The sequence below is a fragment of the Halichoeres trimaculatus genome, unplaced genomic scaffold (assembly GCF_033239565.1).
Source record: "Halichoeres trimaculatus isolate MK-OKI-2021-1 unplaced genomic scaffold, fHalTri1.1 fHalTri1_scaffold_11, whole genome shotgun sequence".
Lineage (NCBI taxonomy): Eukaryota > Metazoa > Chordata > Actinopteri > Labriformes > Labridae > Halichoeres > Halichoeres trimaculatus.
This window is the reverse complement of record NW_027437189.1, coordinates 26769283-26783586: the sequence shown is the minus strand read 5'-3', so window position 1 is coordinate 26783586 and position 14304 is coordinate 26769283. Positions and strand designations below refer to the sequence as shown.

The 14304-nt window shown below is 38.3% G+C and overlaps 2 protein-coding genes across 2 annotated transcripts; one reads left to right on the top strand and one right to left on the bottom strand.

Moving 5' to 3' along the window:
* The first annotated feature begins 1682 nt into the window (after nucleotides 1-1682).
* bcas2 (BCAS2 pre-mRNA processing factor) lies at nucleotides 1683-5025 on the top strand. The gene is made up of 7 exons (XM_074681704.1): nucleotides 1683-1892; nucleotides 3151-3243; nucleotides 3337-3407; nucleotides 3515-3676; nucleotides 3967-4017; nucleotides 4103-4183; nucleotides 4276-5025. Exons 1-7 carry the CDS (start codon nucleotides 1800-1802, stop codon nucleotides 4400-4402), a joined length of 678 nt encoding a protein of 225 aa, XP_074537805.1. The 5' UTR covers nucleotides 1683-1799; the 3' UTR covers nucleotides 4403-5025.
* Nucleotides 5026-6311: 1286 nt separating this feature from the next.
* otud3 (OTU deubiquitinase 3) lies at nucleotides 6312-12865 on the bottom strand. The gene is made up of 8 exons (XM_074680703.1): nucleotides 12732-12865; nucleotides 10557-10860; nucleotides 9872-10020; nucleotides 9163-9275; nucleotides 8934-9056; nucleotides 8501-8633; nucleotides 8056-8243; nucleotides 6312-7020 (listed from the first exon to the last, which is right to left on the bottom strand). The coding sequence occupies exons 2-8, from the start codon at nucleotides 10760-10762 to the stop codon at nucleotides 6856-6858; spliced, it is 1077 nt and encodes a 358-aa protein (XP_074536804.1). The 5' UTR covers nucleotides 10763-10860; nucleotides 12732-12865; the 3' UTR covers nucleotides 6312-6855.
* Nucleotides 12866-14304: the final 1439 nt, after the last annotated feature.

Genomic DNA, 14304 nt, shown 5'->3' with positions numbered 1-14304 from the left:
GTACATTTTCTACTTAAGATTAAAAAACCGGTAAGGAAAAATGAGGACGTATACGTCTACATAAAAGTCTGTTGTTGAATCAACTCATACTTAGCCATCACACACACCTGAGCTTGTCTTTGGCATTTTACAGTTTGATTCAAACGTATGAAATGTGTGATTAAAATTAGTTTATTCATAAATAAGCTTTGAATTTAACTGAGTTGAAAATCTTCAGTTCGTAGATTGCAGTCTGAGCAGTTTTTTAGGACTGAATAAATAAGTAACTGACGAAAAAGTCAAACAGCTGGGCTCAACTCATCAGACTGCTGACTATGACAAGAGCCATGCAGCAAACCAGAACAGCATGAATTAGCTGATTGGTTGAAGAGGAGAGCCTGAGTGAATAATGGCCTTGTCCTAAATGGTACTCTGGTGTTCTAGTTGTATGCTGAGTCTGCACTTTAAACAGTGATGTCATTAATGTTGAGGTGAGTGAGTCCTCAAAGATGTATGAATCTATCAAGTCAAGAATAATGTCATCCACCAGACTCGATACCTTGGAATTGTTGCTCCTTACCTTCTTACTTTGGAGTCAGGTGTTTTTGAGATATATCTGATGAGAGCTTTATAAAAGGCTGACCATAGTTAGGGGAAGAAAGTGGATGGCTCTGTGCTTTTTCAAGAATGTTTGGACAAAAGGGTTCTTAAGGGACAAGGGTACAGCTCTTGTTGCTCATTCTTGCATCACTACTACCGTGTGTTATTAAAACGTAGCTGAATCTCAGCTTAGGATATTTTTAGGAGTAACTGATTCGCAGTCAAATAAAAAGACTGATCAGACTTAAGTTCTCAATGCAAGCCAAAAAAGAAACAGGATAAATAAATACAAATAGAAATGGTACTTTTATCTGAAAGTTTCTTATTCGACAACATATTTCCTGGAATAAACTTTAATCAGTTGACATTTAAAACACATGGTGTTATGGTGCAATAAGAAGCCCTTTGCATGAGTGTATCACTATATTCTATGGACTTTTTTTTCATGATGGGAATTTTGTATGTCTGCTTGATACATGAAGGTTTTACTACTAATGTTATTTTAGGACAATAAAGCTAGTTTTCGCATGTAATGAAATCATCTTTTGTGACGTATTAAGCAAAAAAAAATATAATATTGGACAGACCAATGTGCCAGACTGCTGCAATGGGCTTGGATTATTTTATGCTTTAGTAGTCCTGCAGGTTTCAGTGATAACCATCAGACATTTTGTTCAAAAGATAATTAAAATTAAACAAATCATCTCAGGAGAAAAGAGTTTATATAAAAGGCTAGATGTGTGTCCAATCATGACTTTCACCAAATATTTCATTTATCTAAATCCCCTGATACTATTTTTTAAGTTTTGTTTTAACAATACTGCACATTTAAGACTCATGCAACATTACATTATTGCAAAAATTGAGAAATTATTACAAAGCAACTTTATTGCTTTCCTTGCTTTTGATTGCAAATGTATGGTTAGTAATGATGTCATGAATGGCTGAGTAATTACACTTTTTTATGCCTAATGGGGTTATTTTGATTAACTGTATTTAAAATGAACTGATAACCGGGTTTTATTTATCTATTCTTCAAACCATAATTACACTCCACTCCACTAGATGTCATCAAACACAATTTAACTATATGCAATTTTATTTTGAAAGTTTTGACCGGAACTCGTTGTTCGGTTAGCATTAGCCCTGTTTAGGTCGCAGAGGCACAAATAAGAGACAAAAATCAAACAAATCATAACCGGCTACGTCGCCTGATTAAAATGGCTGGAACGGCTTCAGTTGCTGGAGAAGTGTTTGTGGATGCCTTACCATATTTTGACCAAGGTTACGATGCCGCAGGAGTCAGAGAAGCGGTGAGTCAATCCGTTCAACGTGAGACCGGTTGCTAATGCTAGCGTGTGAGCTAACCATGCGCAAACCTTGATAATGCCAGAAACTGTTATCTTAGTTTATAAAACGCAGTTTTCAAAGTCATTGATTCTAACTTAATAGAAAAAAAAATATGTAAAGACGACTCAGTGACATTTATCATCAACCTTAAATGAAGTGCCCTGACAGAAAAGTGTGATGAAAAGAATTATACTATCAGATGAATAAAATATTTTGCCAGCCCCGCAGTGTTTACAACAACTGACAAAAATGATATAAAGTTATTAGGTTTTGGGCTCGACATCTGGTTACATTATCTACTAATATTACATTTTAGTTTTCATTACTTTTTTATTACAGTTTTGGCTCAGCATCTTGTTCCATTGACCATTCGTTACTTTTCCGGTTTCATTCCTATTTTATTCATTTATTTATTTATTCTTTTTTTGTTTTGTTTTGTTTTTACATTATAGGTTGTGAAAATTTGGGCTCATAACAAGCCTGAAAGTGTGGCTGTGTCCCTGTCAGCCCCCAGTGTTACAGTTAAAAGAGTGACCCTGTAAACTAGGCACTTGTAGATTTAGTAAGTTCCTGCAAAGAAAAACACCCTATATCTTAAAATTAAAACTTTTGCATCCCATCTTGCTACTGTTGAGTAATAAATGCTTTTGTACAAAAAAAAAAAACCATGGTTTTGAACTCATGTTTGAGACTTCTTAAATTCAATAGTCAGGAGTGGAAATGACTTGATTCACAATAATGAGTTTGGAGAAAACTGTCTCATCATTACAAGACGTTGTTACTTATTTTGATTAATGTAATTCTCATTATGGAATTAAGTGTTCTTTTATTCATTAATTAGTCCTGTGTAAGTGACTCGCTTTGTACAATATCCCAATTTGTACATTTCAGCTTGTCACCTCTTCCTTTGCCTCCAGAGACGAGCTGTTCATTTAGAGGTTAATGACTTGGCTCACACCTGACTTCTTTAATAAATGTCAAGTAGACTTCTAAGGTAGCGGATGCAGAGCATGCTGAAGACTTTCAAGGCTTTGAGGTACTGGGGTCCTACTATCATTGAGGAGAAGACAGTGTAAAGAATTAACAGTACTTTCTCATGCCAAGGTCTCTGAGTTACTTAATACATACCTTATAAGTTAGCATGTTGGTCGCTTCAGTAATTTATCTTTTTATTTGTTTTTTGCTATGCAAAAAATGAATTTTCCATCTTTCGTCCCACAGGCTGCTGCGTTGGTGGAGGAGGAGACAAGAAGATATCGACCCACCAAAAACTACCTGAGCTACCTGCCCACACCCGACTTCTCTGCTTTTGAGGTAAGAGACCCCTAATGCCTCAGAAAATGTGTCCTCTTCTCTACCCAGTGCTACAGAAAATAACAACGCCCCTCACATTTTGTCCCCCTTTAGACAGAAATTATGAGGAATGAATTTGAGCGGCTGGCGGCCCGGCAGCCAATGGATCTCTTGAGCATGAAGAGGTAAACTGTTCACACTGTGGAAAACTGTGCTGTAACACAACATGCTGCTAACTGTCGTTAAACCATGAATTAGCAAGTTGATTGTTTCATTTTTTGTTGTTGGGTAGATACGAGCTGCCGGCTCCATCAGCAGGACAGAAGAATGACATCACAGCGTGGCAGGAGTCTGTGAATAACTCAATGGCGCAACTAGAGCACCAGGCAGTCCGCATTGAGAACCTGGAGCTCATGTCACAATACGGGACCAATGCATGGAAATTCTACAACGAGTATGTGACTGCAGCCTCGTCTACATCGTATTATTTTAAAGTTTTCAGAAAAGAAGAAACGCACATTTTTCATGTGTATTTTTTTATATAAATTTAAAAAATATTATTTTTATAGTGTTTTTGTTAAGTTATTTGTTTGTTTGAATTTTGTTGATTCTAGCAATCATGCTTTGAGGCTCACTAATTGATCATTTAAATGATTTTATGACTTTGGCAGTTATGCTATAGGCTAACCAATGACAGTTTATGAGGTCCAAAGACTCTAACATGAGCTCTGTTTCTCCCCTCAGTAACTTGGCCTTCATGATCGAGATGGCTCAGAAGGAACTGCAGAAATTCAGGTGATGATCCCTGGAACGTTCACGCTGTGTTCATGAGTTATCCAACAAGTTTACACATGTTAACCTTTTTTCTTTTCATCCACAGGAAGCAAATTCAAGATTTAAACTGGCAGCGTAAAAACGATCAGTTGGCAGGAGGAGCCAAACTGCGAGAGCAAGAGTCCAAGTATGTTCATTGCAGAGCTTATTAATTTACTGCACACAGGGTAAATGTTGGTGAGAGTCTCCTCTCAAATGTCTGTGTCTCTCCCCTGACAGCTGGGTCTCCCTGGTCAGTAAGAACTACGAGATCGAGCGAGCCATCATCCAGCTGGAGAATGAAATAGCAACGCTCAGACAGCAACAGGGGGACGAGAACAAGGAGAACATCAGACAGGACTTCTAGAGCAGCTGCTGCCTCATGGACTCTTGATCACATAGATGTCTTTATTTGATATGACGGACTGGATAAAGGCACATCCTTAAGGTGGACGGTTCCCTGTGACGAGGTTTCATGTTCAACTCCAGAAACATCTGTGAAAACATTCATCTTACCAAGCTTTCAACTGGGAATCTTCTGTAAGGGACGAGGTGGAGTATGGTACAACTCGGCAGTGCTTAGACACAGATGATGATGATTCCAATGTGTGGAAGGCTTTTATATGAAAGATGAATTTGTTAACGCTAGAATATCTCTCTCGCCTCACTTTAGCCCACTACGACCAGAACCTTTAAGTGGGCAATGCCAGCATTTGACTGTAAATATTAAACAGTGTGCGCATGACATCACTGGATCAGTTTGTCAGCTTCAGGGTTATTTCCTTCTTGTGTTACAGTTTGTTTTGTCCTTTAAGATTCCACAGTGAAAATCCCTGACTGGAGAAAAAAGTTTTTAAGTCCCTCTGAAGGATGCCAGTTTACACCAGCACAGGTTCACTCTCAGGTGAGCCACCAACACAGAAGTGTATTTAGATCAAGTTGTACATAGTTGGCCAACTCTGTCTCCCATTTATGCAAGTTTTTATGCTGTTTTGATAAAAAAATGAAATAAATGTTTTTACAACAATTCAAGCATGTGGTTTTTAAAAGATAAGTTACCAGTAGGGATTTATGCCAATTTGTGCCAATGTGATGAAAGAGACACAGTAGCAGTTTTCTGTGTCGCTGTACTTACACAGATTCAACTGTTTTGGTGGTACTTATTTTAAGTTAATGTGTACACATTTATTTTACATTTTTGTAGAGAATAGCACGATCATAAACCTGATTTCTCCATGACTTCTCATTTCTGTATTTGTATTGTATGACTTTTAGTCAGAAGGAGGTCATTGCAGCAGCCCTATCTATTACATGGAAAAACGCTGTATTCAAATGTCCATCCCTCTCATGCTTTGATAAAGGGGCAACTGTAAAACCACCTGCAACACTGACACAGGGGTCTGTGTCACTGTTGTAGGTGGTTTTACATAACACATTCAGCCAAGGCTGTTATTTTTCTGAAGTCATCCTTTTTCATACGTAGAAAGCCTGGGAAGCTGTTCCCCTGGTTTAATAATTAAACATCTGCAGCAAACTGCCAGTCAAATATCTGAGTGCATGTTAAGTAGTAATAAACCAAAGGAGGACATCAAAGCTCCCTTTGTTGTAAGGTGATGAAACACGTGAAAGGTTCTCATTTAAAGTTTCCTTTACTTGAACTTTCTGCAGGACACTGGGAAACCTTTGGTTATAATTCTTACTACTTTCTAGTGCAGGGACTAAGCCAATTTGGGTTTATTTTTTCTTCTAACCCCTCTTGTTCCTGTGGTTTCCAAATTACTGACACTGACACAGGGTTTTTTCAGTTCAGGACAGTCTTAATAGGTTAAAACTCCTATGGTTTTATTTCAGTTGTTATTTCTCAAAAAGTCAGCCTCAAAACAGGTTCAAGGTCACTTTGCTTAAACTGATGACCAAGTCCTGGCACTATTTAGTATTTATACAGGAGGAAAATATAAGGTAACTGCTGTGCATTGTCACATTAATGATAAAATCTATATGTCAGGGTTGAAATACCAGGATGATGTATCATTTGTTTAACATACAAATGGATCTTTCTACATGGGCCCACAAGTTGAGTCGAACCCAAAGATGCTTGTTTGAGTGAATCTGTGTTATATCAGCAAGATTTTTGAAACCCTGACCAATATTTTCAGACTTGTCTTACTGTTGTTTAAGGAACTTATTAAATGGCAGATTTGACAGATTTAGCTGTCATTTAAAACTAATGATCATTTTTTAAAGTATTATTTTGTGCACACAAGAACAGAAAATCATCATTTGTCATTAATATTTATTGCCACATTCAATACATCGTGTGCATAACAATCATTCATCCTCCACTCCACCACTTTGTTCTTTGGACAGATCAGAAAAACAGGATGATCTGAACATCTGAATGAACGCCGACTCGATCTGTGGCAAATCAAAAAGCCCAGCAGCTTGAGGGTGTCTGCATGATTATCATGAAAAGCTGGTTGTCCTGCGTAGAAAGGGCTAGGTAGCGTGGTAGGTAGACCAGGTGTGAGGAGTTTCAACTTTTACCATCACTGACCAGGAACTCAATCAAAACCTCATAACACTGAAAGTCATGCTCTTTCACTCTCTCTTATACCTTTTACACACACACATACATCTCTTTCACACACGCACACACACGTTTGCAGGCACTGTTATACCATTTGCAGAGAAACTATAGGGCTGTCTTTCAGAAAAGTCATCCACTGTGACTGAATCGATTCTGGCTATGTGCAAAACATTGTGGACAGTATCAGCCACCGTAGCTAGAGTAGCAGAAGGTTATTTTGGCCATGCTCCAGTTTATATACTGAGAGTGTTGAGGGCTGGTACTAAAGTGACAGCATCTGGCAGGTTCTGGTTCTGGTCCTGACCCCCTTTACTCTGAAGGAACTTTTGACGATGCCTCTCCTCCTGACGCTTCTTCTTTTCTTGCCGCTGCTGTTCTTTCCTCTGCTTGTTTGATACCTGGGAACACAGGAAACAGAATTATCAAGCGACTTCACTTTAACTGTGCTTTGTTTTGACCTCAGGTATTTTCTCTTTCTTTGTTAATCACACTTATCTCCCAGCTTTCTAACCAACAACTTGGATGTGTTAAATACTTGTTTCTGATTGGTTAAAATCCCTTAACAATGGTTATCAAAGCAAGGAACAATCAGATCACAGACGTCAAATATCGAATCAAGCATTGCATGTGCTCTGAAATGTATTTTAGTGACCTTTAGGAACCCCTCTCCCTGCTGGTGTGTTTTTGACTGCAGCGGATCATTCAGATGACGTGTTTCATCTTAACATATCCAAGTATTGGTTCCTGCTAGTGATATCTCCTCCTTATCTAATCCTTCGATCCTGTTAAACCCTGAGTCTATGAATGCAAATGTACCTCCTTTTTTTGTCCCTGTGATCAAACAGATGTCCCCTTCTGTTTTCTTCTTTTTGTTCAGCCTTACCTGCTCACCATATGTACCCCTTGTACTGAATTTGCTCAGGGTCAGCTCACAGACCCAGACTAGCTCTCTGTCAGTTCATTACTTTGAAAGACTTCTTTGATCAAACTCTAACTCCAACTGTAACCCTAACTCATAACTGGACTCAGACTTTTCTCAAAAGGTCAAATGTGAAGACCTAACCTGAATGAAAACGTGAAGTTTAATTTGAGTTAAACCCAGTGGAAGGCTGATGAGATGTCTATTGTGATCTAATGTAATGAAGACACTTAAAAATAAATTATTTTGCAACTGACTGTTAATGCCAGTTATGCTGTTGTTATGTAACAATAAGATACTCTTCAAGAATGTCCAAAAACTGTTTGGAGTATAGATGCAAAAAGACCTACTAAACTATCCAGCCATAAAATATGCAATATGGTGATAACGACAGCAACAAATTATTGCTCTGATCTGTGTATTTTTGCACATTTTGTTGCTCCTTTCTCACAATCAACCAAACTGTTTAGTAGACCGATAAGTCCAGACTACTTTGTCAATGAATGAATCTAACCTTTGGTTTTTGCACATTGCTGCCCTCTGCTGGCTGTTTTTGCTCACTGCAGTCTGCAGCTGCAGCTCTGCAGGAGGTACAGGATCCTGAGTCACACTGGCCCTGGCAAGACTGACCCAGCATGGAGCCAACAAGCCACTCAGCATTGATGGTTGCTGCACTCAGCTGGAGCAGGTTCTCTTCATCACCTATAGATGGAAACACACACATGAACATATGACCAAAGGTCAGTCTGTGTAGCGTGATCAGTATCATTAGTGTGAAGCTAAAAGCGTGTTAAACTGCAAGCTGATGAATTCATGGAAAAAGGGAAAATTGAGCTAAAAGGATAAGTCCTAATGTAAAATAGATGTGAAGTTCTTCATAAAGTTGTTTCTTAGTTTTCCTCTTTTGCCCTGACAGTCTTATTCTTTCTGCAGCTAATGAGTCGAGAGTAACTTCTGACCCTGGATTCCTCGGTTCTTGATGGAGCTCAGGATCACATTGTCCTCCTCTGAAGCTGTGGGAGACGGATTTTTCTGTCTGTCCCTCTGACCGTCACCAAACTCACGCTGCTGGCCTCGTGAGTTCTGCAGATTCTGAAAGAAGTTAAAGAAAGAAAACTTCAGAGATACAACAGAACTTCAAGGGAGGTCATAATAATAATACTTTTAAATTCATAAATGCAACAACATTAAATCTGAAGTTGTCAAATTGCTTTAACACATTAAGCAAAAGAAGAATAAAATCTAACTGCTGAGAGACAAATCATAGAGCCAAACCAAAGGTGACAATACTGGTGACAAATGTGTTAAAACACAGAGGTGAAGACTGAAGTATTAGGTCTGGGATCTACAGAATAATGTGAATTATCAAAAACTGCATAAACTGGAACTTACCTCAATGCGAAGCTGAGCAGGACTCTCAGAGTTGTCCCCTGTCCGCCTGACACTGTCATAATGATCCCCGTAACGGTAGGCAATGTGAAGCTCTCTGCACACCTGCTTCTCTGCCCCGTTTATCTGCAATGAGGAGGTGTGCCAAAAGAAAATTAGATTCCACATCATAATAGCATTTCAGACTATGTGATAACACTTGAAGGTCTTTGCCTGTGCCTCAGTCCCTTACCTCCCACAGTGGTGTGTTGAGCTGATGGATGACCACTTTCACCTGTTGACTGCGAGCAAAGGCAACAATAGCATCATTGCCAGCAAATGTACCAGGCTGGGAGAGGTTTGACACTGGATGGAAAGGAATAAAAAACGTTCCTCACAAGGTGACCAAATCCCAGCGACAGATCACTCAACGTTCTTGTACGTTGAACAGAGTCATCAAATCAGATAAGGGTGAATCCCTGAATCACTTTGCTTGCCCTGAACTGTCAGTTTACGTTTTTTTACACTTTGAAATTCATTTAGAAAAAAAACATTCACAATCAATTGAACCATAGTAAAATCTGAATGAGTTAATAAGATGAAGAATTCAAGTTATGGATTCAGTGCAAACTAAAAGTGAGCATTTTCTCCATTATTTGCTGCTAAAGCAAACTTTCCAATAATTAAGAATGAGTTATGGATGTGCGGGTTATTTTTAGTCTTATAAAGCAAACAAACAATATTGTGTTCATGCAGCAGCAGTGACTCAGGTAAACAGTGCTGTTGACCACCAGGGGTCACTGCATAGTTATGGCCAAATTTAAATCAACTGACTTCCCATTTTTAGAGTAAAATTACAGGAGAGTGAAATATTAGCTGACTGGCAGAGTGCTTTCTGTTTCTGACAGTGTCTTTTTTTTCTACCTGTTAACACAGTATCACCCACTGGATCATTTTCTTACAGTGCTGCGCGAAAGGAACATCATCCTCCACAAACGGCTCAAAGTCGTGTCGATGAGACATCATATACTGGACAGTCTCCTGCCGTAGGCGCAGGTGACCCCGCGAGTGACCCTCTAACTGATCGCCTAGCGCTCGAAACAAGCAGTTCCTGTAAGATACAAAGACAGAGAATCATAAGCCTTGACAATATCTCCACGTAAAAGTTGATCAAGTATTAACAGTATTCTGTTTAAATGAGAGGCTTGTAGTCCACTAATGCTTATATTGGAGTAGACAGGTTTTTAAATGTTGGCTAATAACAATGGCTTAATTTGTCTGGCTGTTCAGTCGGTTCTAAGACATTCTCTCGATAAGTAAACATGACTAATAGATACTCAATTAAAACCCCATCTTTATTTCTCACTGAGCCAGAGAGCCTTTAAGATATTTTTCTAGTTTTTTCACAATCTTAAATGACATTGCACTGCTGGGGTGGTCACTTAAGGTAGACCAATGATTTTTGACAAAGGTGTGGGTTATAGAAGTTTGGCTTCATTTTCAATAATAAGCAGCAATAATTATACTAACTTGGCTCTTAAACAAACTATGGCCTCAAATATCCATAATAAGAAGAGCCTGGTATTGCAAAAGGAGGTACACAAGATGACACATCACTATCAAACAACAATCTCTTCTTTTTGTTACCCGTCTCCAGGGACTTCTCTCAGCTTAAGCCCGAGCGCCTGGAGCTGATTGGAAAAGCTAACGAACTCCGCTCCCTCATCACAGTCTTGGGGTCGGTTCTTGCGATCCTTTACGATGGCTCGTCTCGCGGCTCGCTCATCCCTCTTACGCTCTTGTTCACTCTTTTTGTTGCCCCGTACAGGTTTGGACGTCTGTTTCCTTGACATGATGGCTGCAGTCTTTTCTGCAGGCCAACAACACCCAAATATGTCGTCTTAAAGTAAAGAGCCGGCTCTTGCATTAACCACTGTCACACATCTGGAGTCTGCGTTAAAGACACAGAAAGCAAAGGTTGAAGGATGGTAAGTTTTCAGAACACACAGACAAAAACTTGATAACACCTTAAACAAAGCCTCCTTCACACAGGTGTAGATCAGTTTTATTCTTGCAGAACTTTTATTTTTCTATAAAGCTCTAATCGGAAATACTTTTTTTTTCAAATGACTATCCATGGAAACTCTAAGAAGGCATGTCTGTATATTAAGGGGAGTAGCATTTAAAATATCGGAATGATACAATACATTCACAAGTATGCCACAGTACAATATATTGTGTTTATAAAAAAAAAAAATTAAACAACTTCAACTTGGACATTTGCCATTTATGCTAACTGTCAGGATTTGTCATTGTTGAGCTCTTAAAACAGGTTCACGTCTTAAGATTCACACCCAGAAATAAATCTTGTGATTTCTTAAGCTCTTGCACTGTCACAGGGAAGTGTGGCTGTAAAAGCTTCCTTTGTTCTTATATGACCTGGCTGAATTTTTTTGCATATTCTCAAATCTTCTCAGAGTGACAATCTGCCAAGTGGCTTCTCGTATTACTTATACTGTCTGCCTTCCAGGTCACAGCAGTCTGGCAGTGTCTGCAAATTGTTTTCTTTTTTGTCTATCACATTTTCTCCTTTCTTACTTCTTGACAAAGGGAAACTGAAATGCTTACACACCTCAGATTTAAAAGCAGCTTATGCTCCCACAATCTTAGAACTGTCTCTCTGTTGTCCCTCGCCACAAATGCCAGCATTTTTCATTTCAGCTGTGTGAGATTAACAACAGCATTCAACATTCCTGGGCACACATTCATCTTGTGTCTCACTGGGCACTCCGTCACTTTGTTTCCTAGTTCTCTGCCACACCTTATCTTCAACCAGCTGTTTCACCAAGCTACAGCTCACAAGCTGTACCCCAAATGCCTTTGGTAACTGTAACCTTACAATTAACCTTGAGTAAGGGGGGAGGAACCCAGTTGACAGAGGACACTGCAAGAAATATGTATACATATATATATATATATATATATATATATATATATATATATATATATATATATATATATAGATATATATATATAGATATATATATATATATATATATATATATATATATATAGATATATAGATATATATATCACATGTATGATTCCTTTTAGCATTTTCTTGCTTTCTTTTGCTAATTTGCTGGTGAAATATAAGCATACATTTTCGTCAAAAAGAAGTGAAATAAAATTGTCACCATGTGGGAAAATACAGTAAATAAAATGTCAATATGCATATGAATTGTTAAAAACTCATCCATAAACTTAACACTCCGTTGCTGCGATCCTTAAACTGTCCATCGCATGAGGACAGACGTTAACATGCCATGAATTACATAATTTCTTTGGCGATTTAGCGCATACAGACTACGTCTTAAAACATAAATAACATTAAAGGCAAATATGACCTGGGCTTGTTGTACACAGCTAATTGTCTGTCATATCACTGTGCGTTTTAAAGGAAGAAAGGAAGGAAGGGAGGGAGGAAGGAAGGAAGAGCATCATTATATTTATACATCTTCAGCTCGTGGGTCTGTCTTTGCATTTAGAGGTAGACGTTTGGAACGACGCTCAAATAATTTGATCCTTCTTCCATACAGCATATACAGCGTAACATCAGTATGATGAGTTATATATGTAGCTAACTGGTTAATCATTCTTAAATAAACTGTAAATTACGTTCAACTCGGTTCGACGGCTAGCGGCTAGCTTGTTAGCATTAAACGGCTTTATTATCGACAGTTAAAGAAAAATTAAGAACCTCCTGCTTCTGTCAGTCGGCATAAAGTGTAGAATTTAGACAGTGGAATGATAAAAGCTTACCCTTACAACGCTGTGTTCAGTTTGAAACAGATTTGTCCTTTCTTGGCTCAGAAGTTAAATTCAGTGATTGTCCGTTTTTGTTTACAACCGAGGTTCCGCTTACGTATGTCGAGGAACGTCAGAACGGACGGAAGTCGGGGTGGGACAAACTGAGCAACCAATTTAAAACGCAACAGCATCTTTTTTTTGTAGTTGCAACAGTGTCTGTGGCCAGAACAGCAATAATTTATTTATTTATTTATTTATTTATTTATTTATTTATTTATTTATTTATTTATTTATCATTACGTCTGTCTTAACACCCATCCGTCCGTCCACTCGGCTTTCTGTATGGCTGTCTATATTTCTATTTTTCTATCTATGTGATAAATGCATTGAGTCAAAAAGCTCTGACTCATTTTATATTGCAGACTATGACTCAGGACAAGGTAGGAGGCTGAGTTACGTTTTTGAAAGAAATTTTGCTTCGGAAAAATCACTCCACCTTCTGCTCTCCTCAACTCTTAGAAAAATCTACTCACCACCAACTCCTTCTGATGACTCCACACAGTTGGTGAAAATAATGTGGGGGAGGAGTGGGTTGGGAAGCAATAAACAGGATGTTTGCTATGTAAAAAGAACAGCAGACACACTGAGACAAAAAATACAGCCTCAAGACATAAAACTGCAACAGAAAACAGCAGGAAGCAAAAAGACTACTCTATTTCCTCAAAGTAGAAAAAAATATACAATTTTGTAACAAACCAGCTGGCATGAAAGAACCAGGACATTCATCTGCAGATATGAGTTGTTGTGTGGTTCCCTATAGACCCCATGAGTAATGGCATTGTGTGCACAGATGTAATGGCCCGAAGGCTATCCATGCATGTGTTCATGTGCAGCAATCAGCGTCAGTCACCTGAGTGAAACAGAGGAGCAGTCAGCTGAGCGTGGACAACAAATCATTTATCATGTAAGCGTGTGTATGTGTGACAGTCCAGCCGCACGTATAAAACCATTAAGTGCCATTTGGGCTAGGTATCAAATGAAAATAGTACATTTTATCAAAACATCAACTGATTTTACACTGTTATCATGACTGATGCTGTTTTGCAGCATAGTTTGCTATCTTTGTCAGATTCTCAGGGCTTTTAGACACTGAACAAGGTTGTTGGTTTTCAGTGTGAATAACACTCGCAAAATTATACTTTAGTTGTGTAATTTATCCGTGTAAAGATTTTTTTATACTACCAAAGGTGAAAAGATTAGATTCCTCTATATTATTTAACATGAGAGAAGCTGGACCACTTATTAAGTAGAAGCCAATACTCTACGTCCACAGATATGTGCAGCTAAAAAATACTTTCAGTATAACACATTATCAGTCCTCAAAATGTTGTAGTTCTTACTAATTAATGGGGTTTAAAAGCAAAGAGTGACGTGTCTTTTTTTCCTACTTAGTTTTATGACACACTTCCTGCCAAGAAATCCAGAAACTTTAAATGACTAAAAAAATATGCTTTTTGAAGCTGTCAGAAAATGGTAATTTGACTCCTAATGCCATTTACTGGTCATTACTGTCATCTACTTATAT

What these genes read in the sequence shown, in the direction of transcription:
- bcas2 (XM_074681704.1), top strand. Translation starts at nt 1,800, where the DNA reads ATGGCTGGAACGGCTTCAGTTGCTGGAGAAGTGTTTGTGGATGCCTTA. An exon ending in CCGCAGGAGTCAGAGAAGCG is followed by an intron (nt 1,893 to 3,150) that starts GTGAGTCAATCC and finishes TTCGTCCCACAG; the next exon opens with GCTGCTGCGTTGGTGGAGGA. An exon ending in GCATGGAAATTCTACAACGA is followed by an intron (nt 3,677 to 3,966) that starts GTATGTGACTGC and finishes TTCTCCCCTCAG; the next exon opens with TAACTTGGCCTTCATGATCG.
- otud3 (XM_074680703.1), bottom strand. Translation starts at nt 10,762, where the DNA reads ATGTCAAGGAAACAGACGTCCAAACCTGTACGGGGCAACAAAAAGAGT. An exon ending in TGTTCCTTTCGCGCAGCACT is followed by an intron (nt 9,276 to 9,871) that starts GTAAGAAAATGA and finishes CTTTCCATCCAG; the next exon opens with TGTCAAACCTCTCCCAGCCT. An exon ending in GCAATGTGCAAAAACCAAAG is followed by an intron (nt 7,021 to 8,055) that starts GTTAGATTCATT and finishes CTGTGTTCCCAG; the next exon opens with GTATCAAACAAGCAGAGGAA.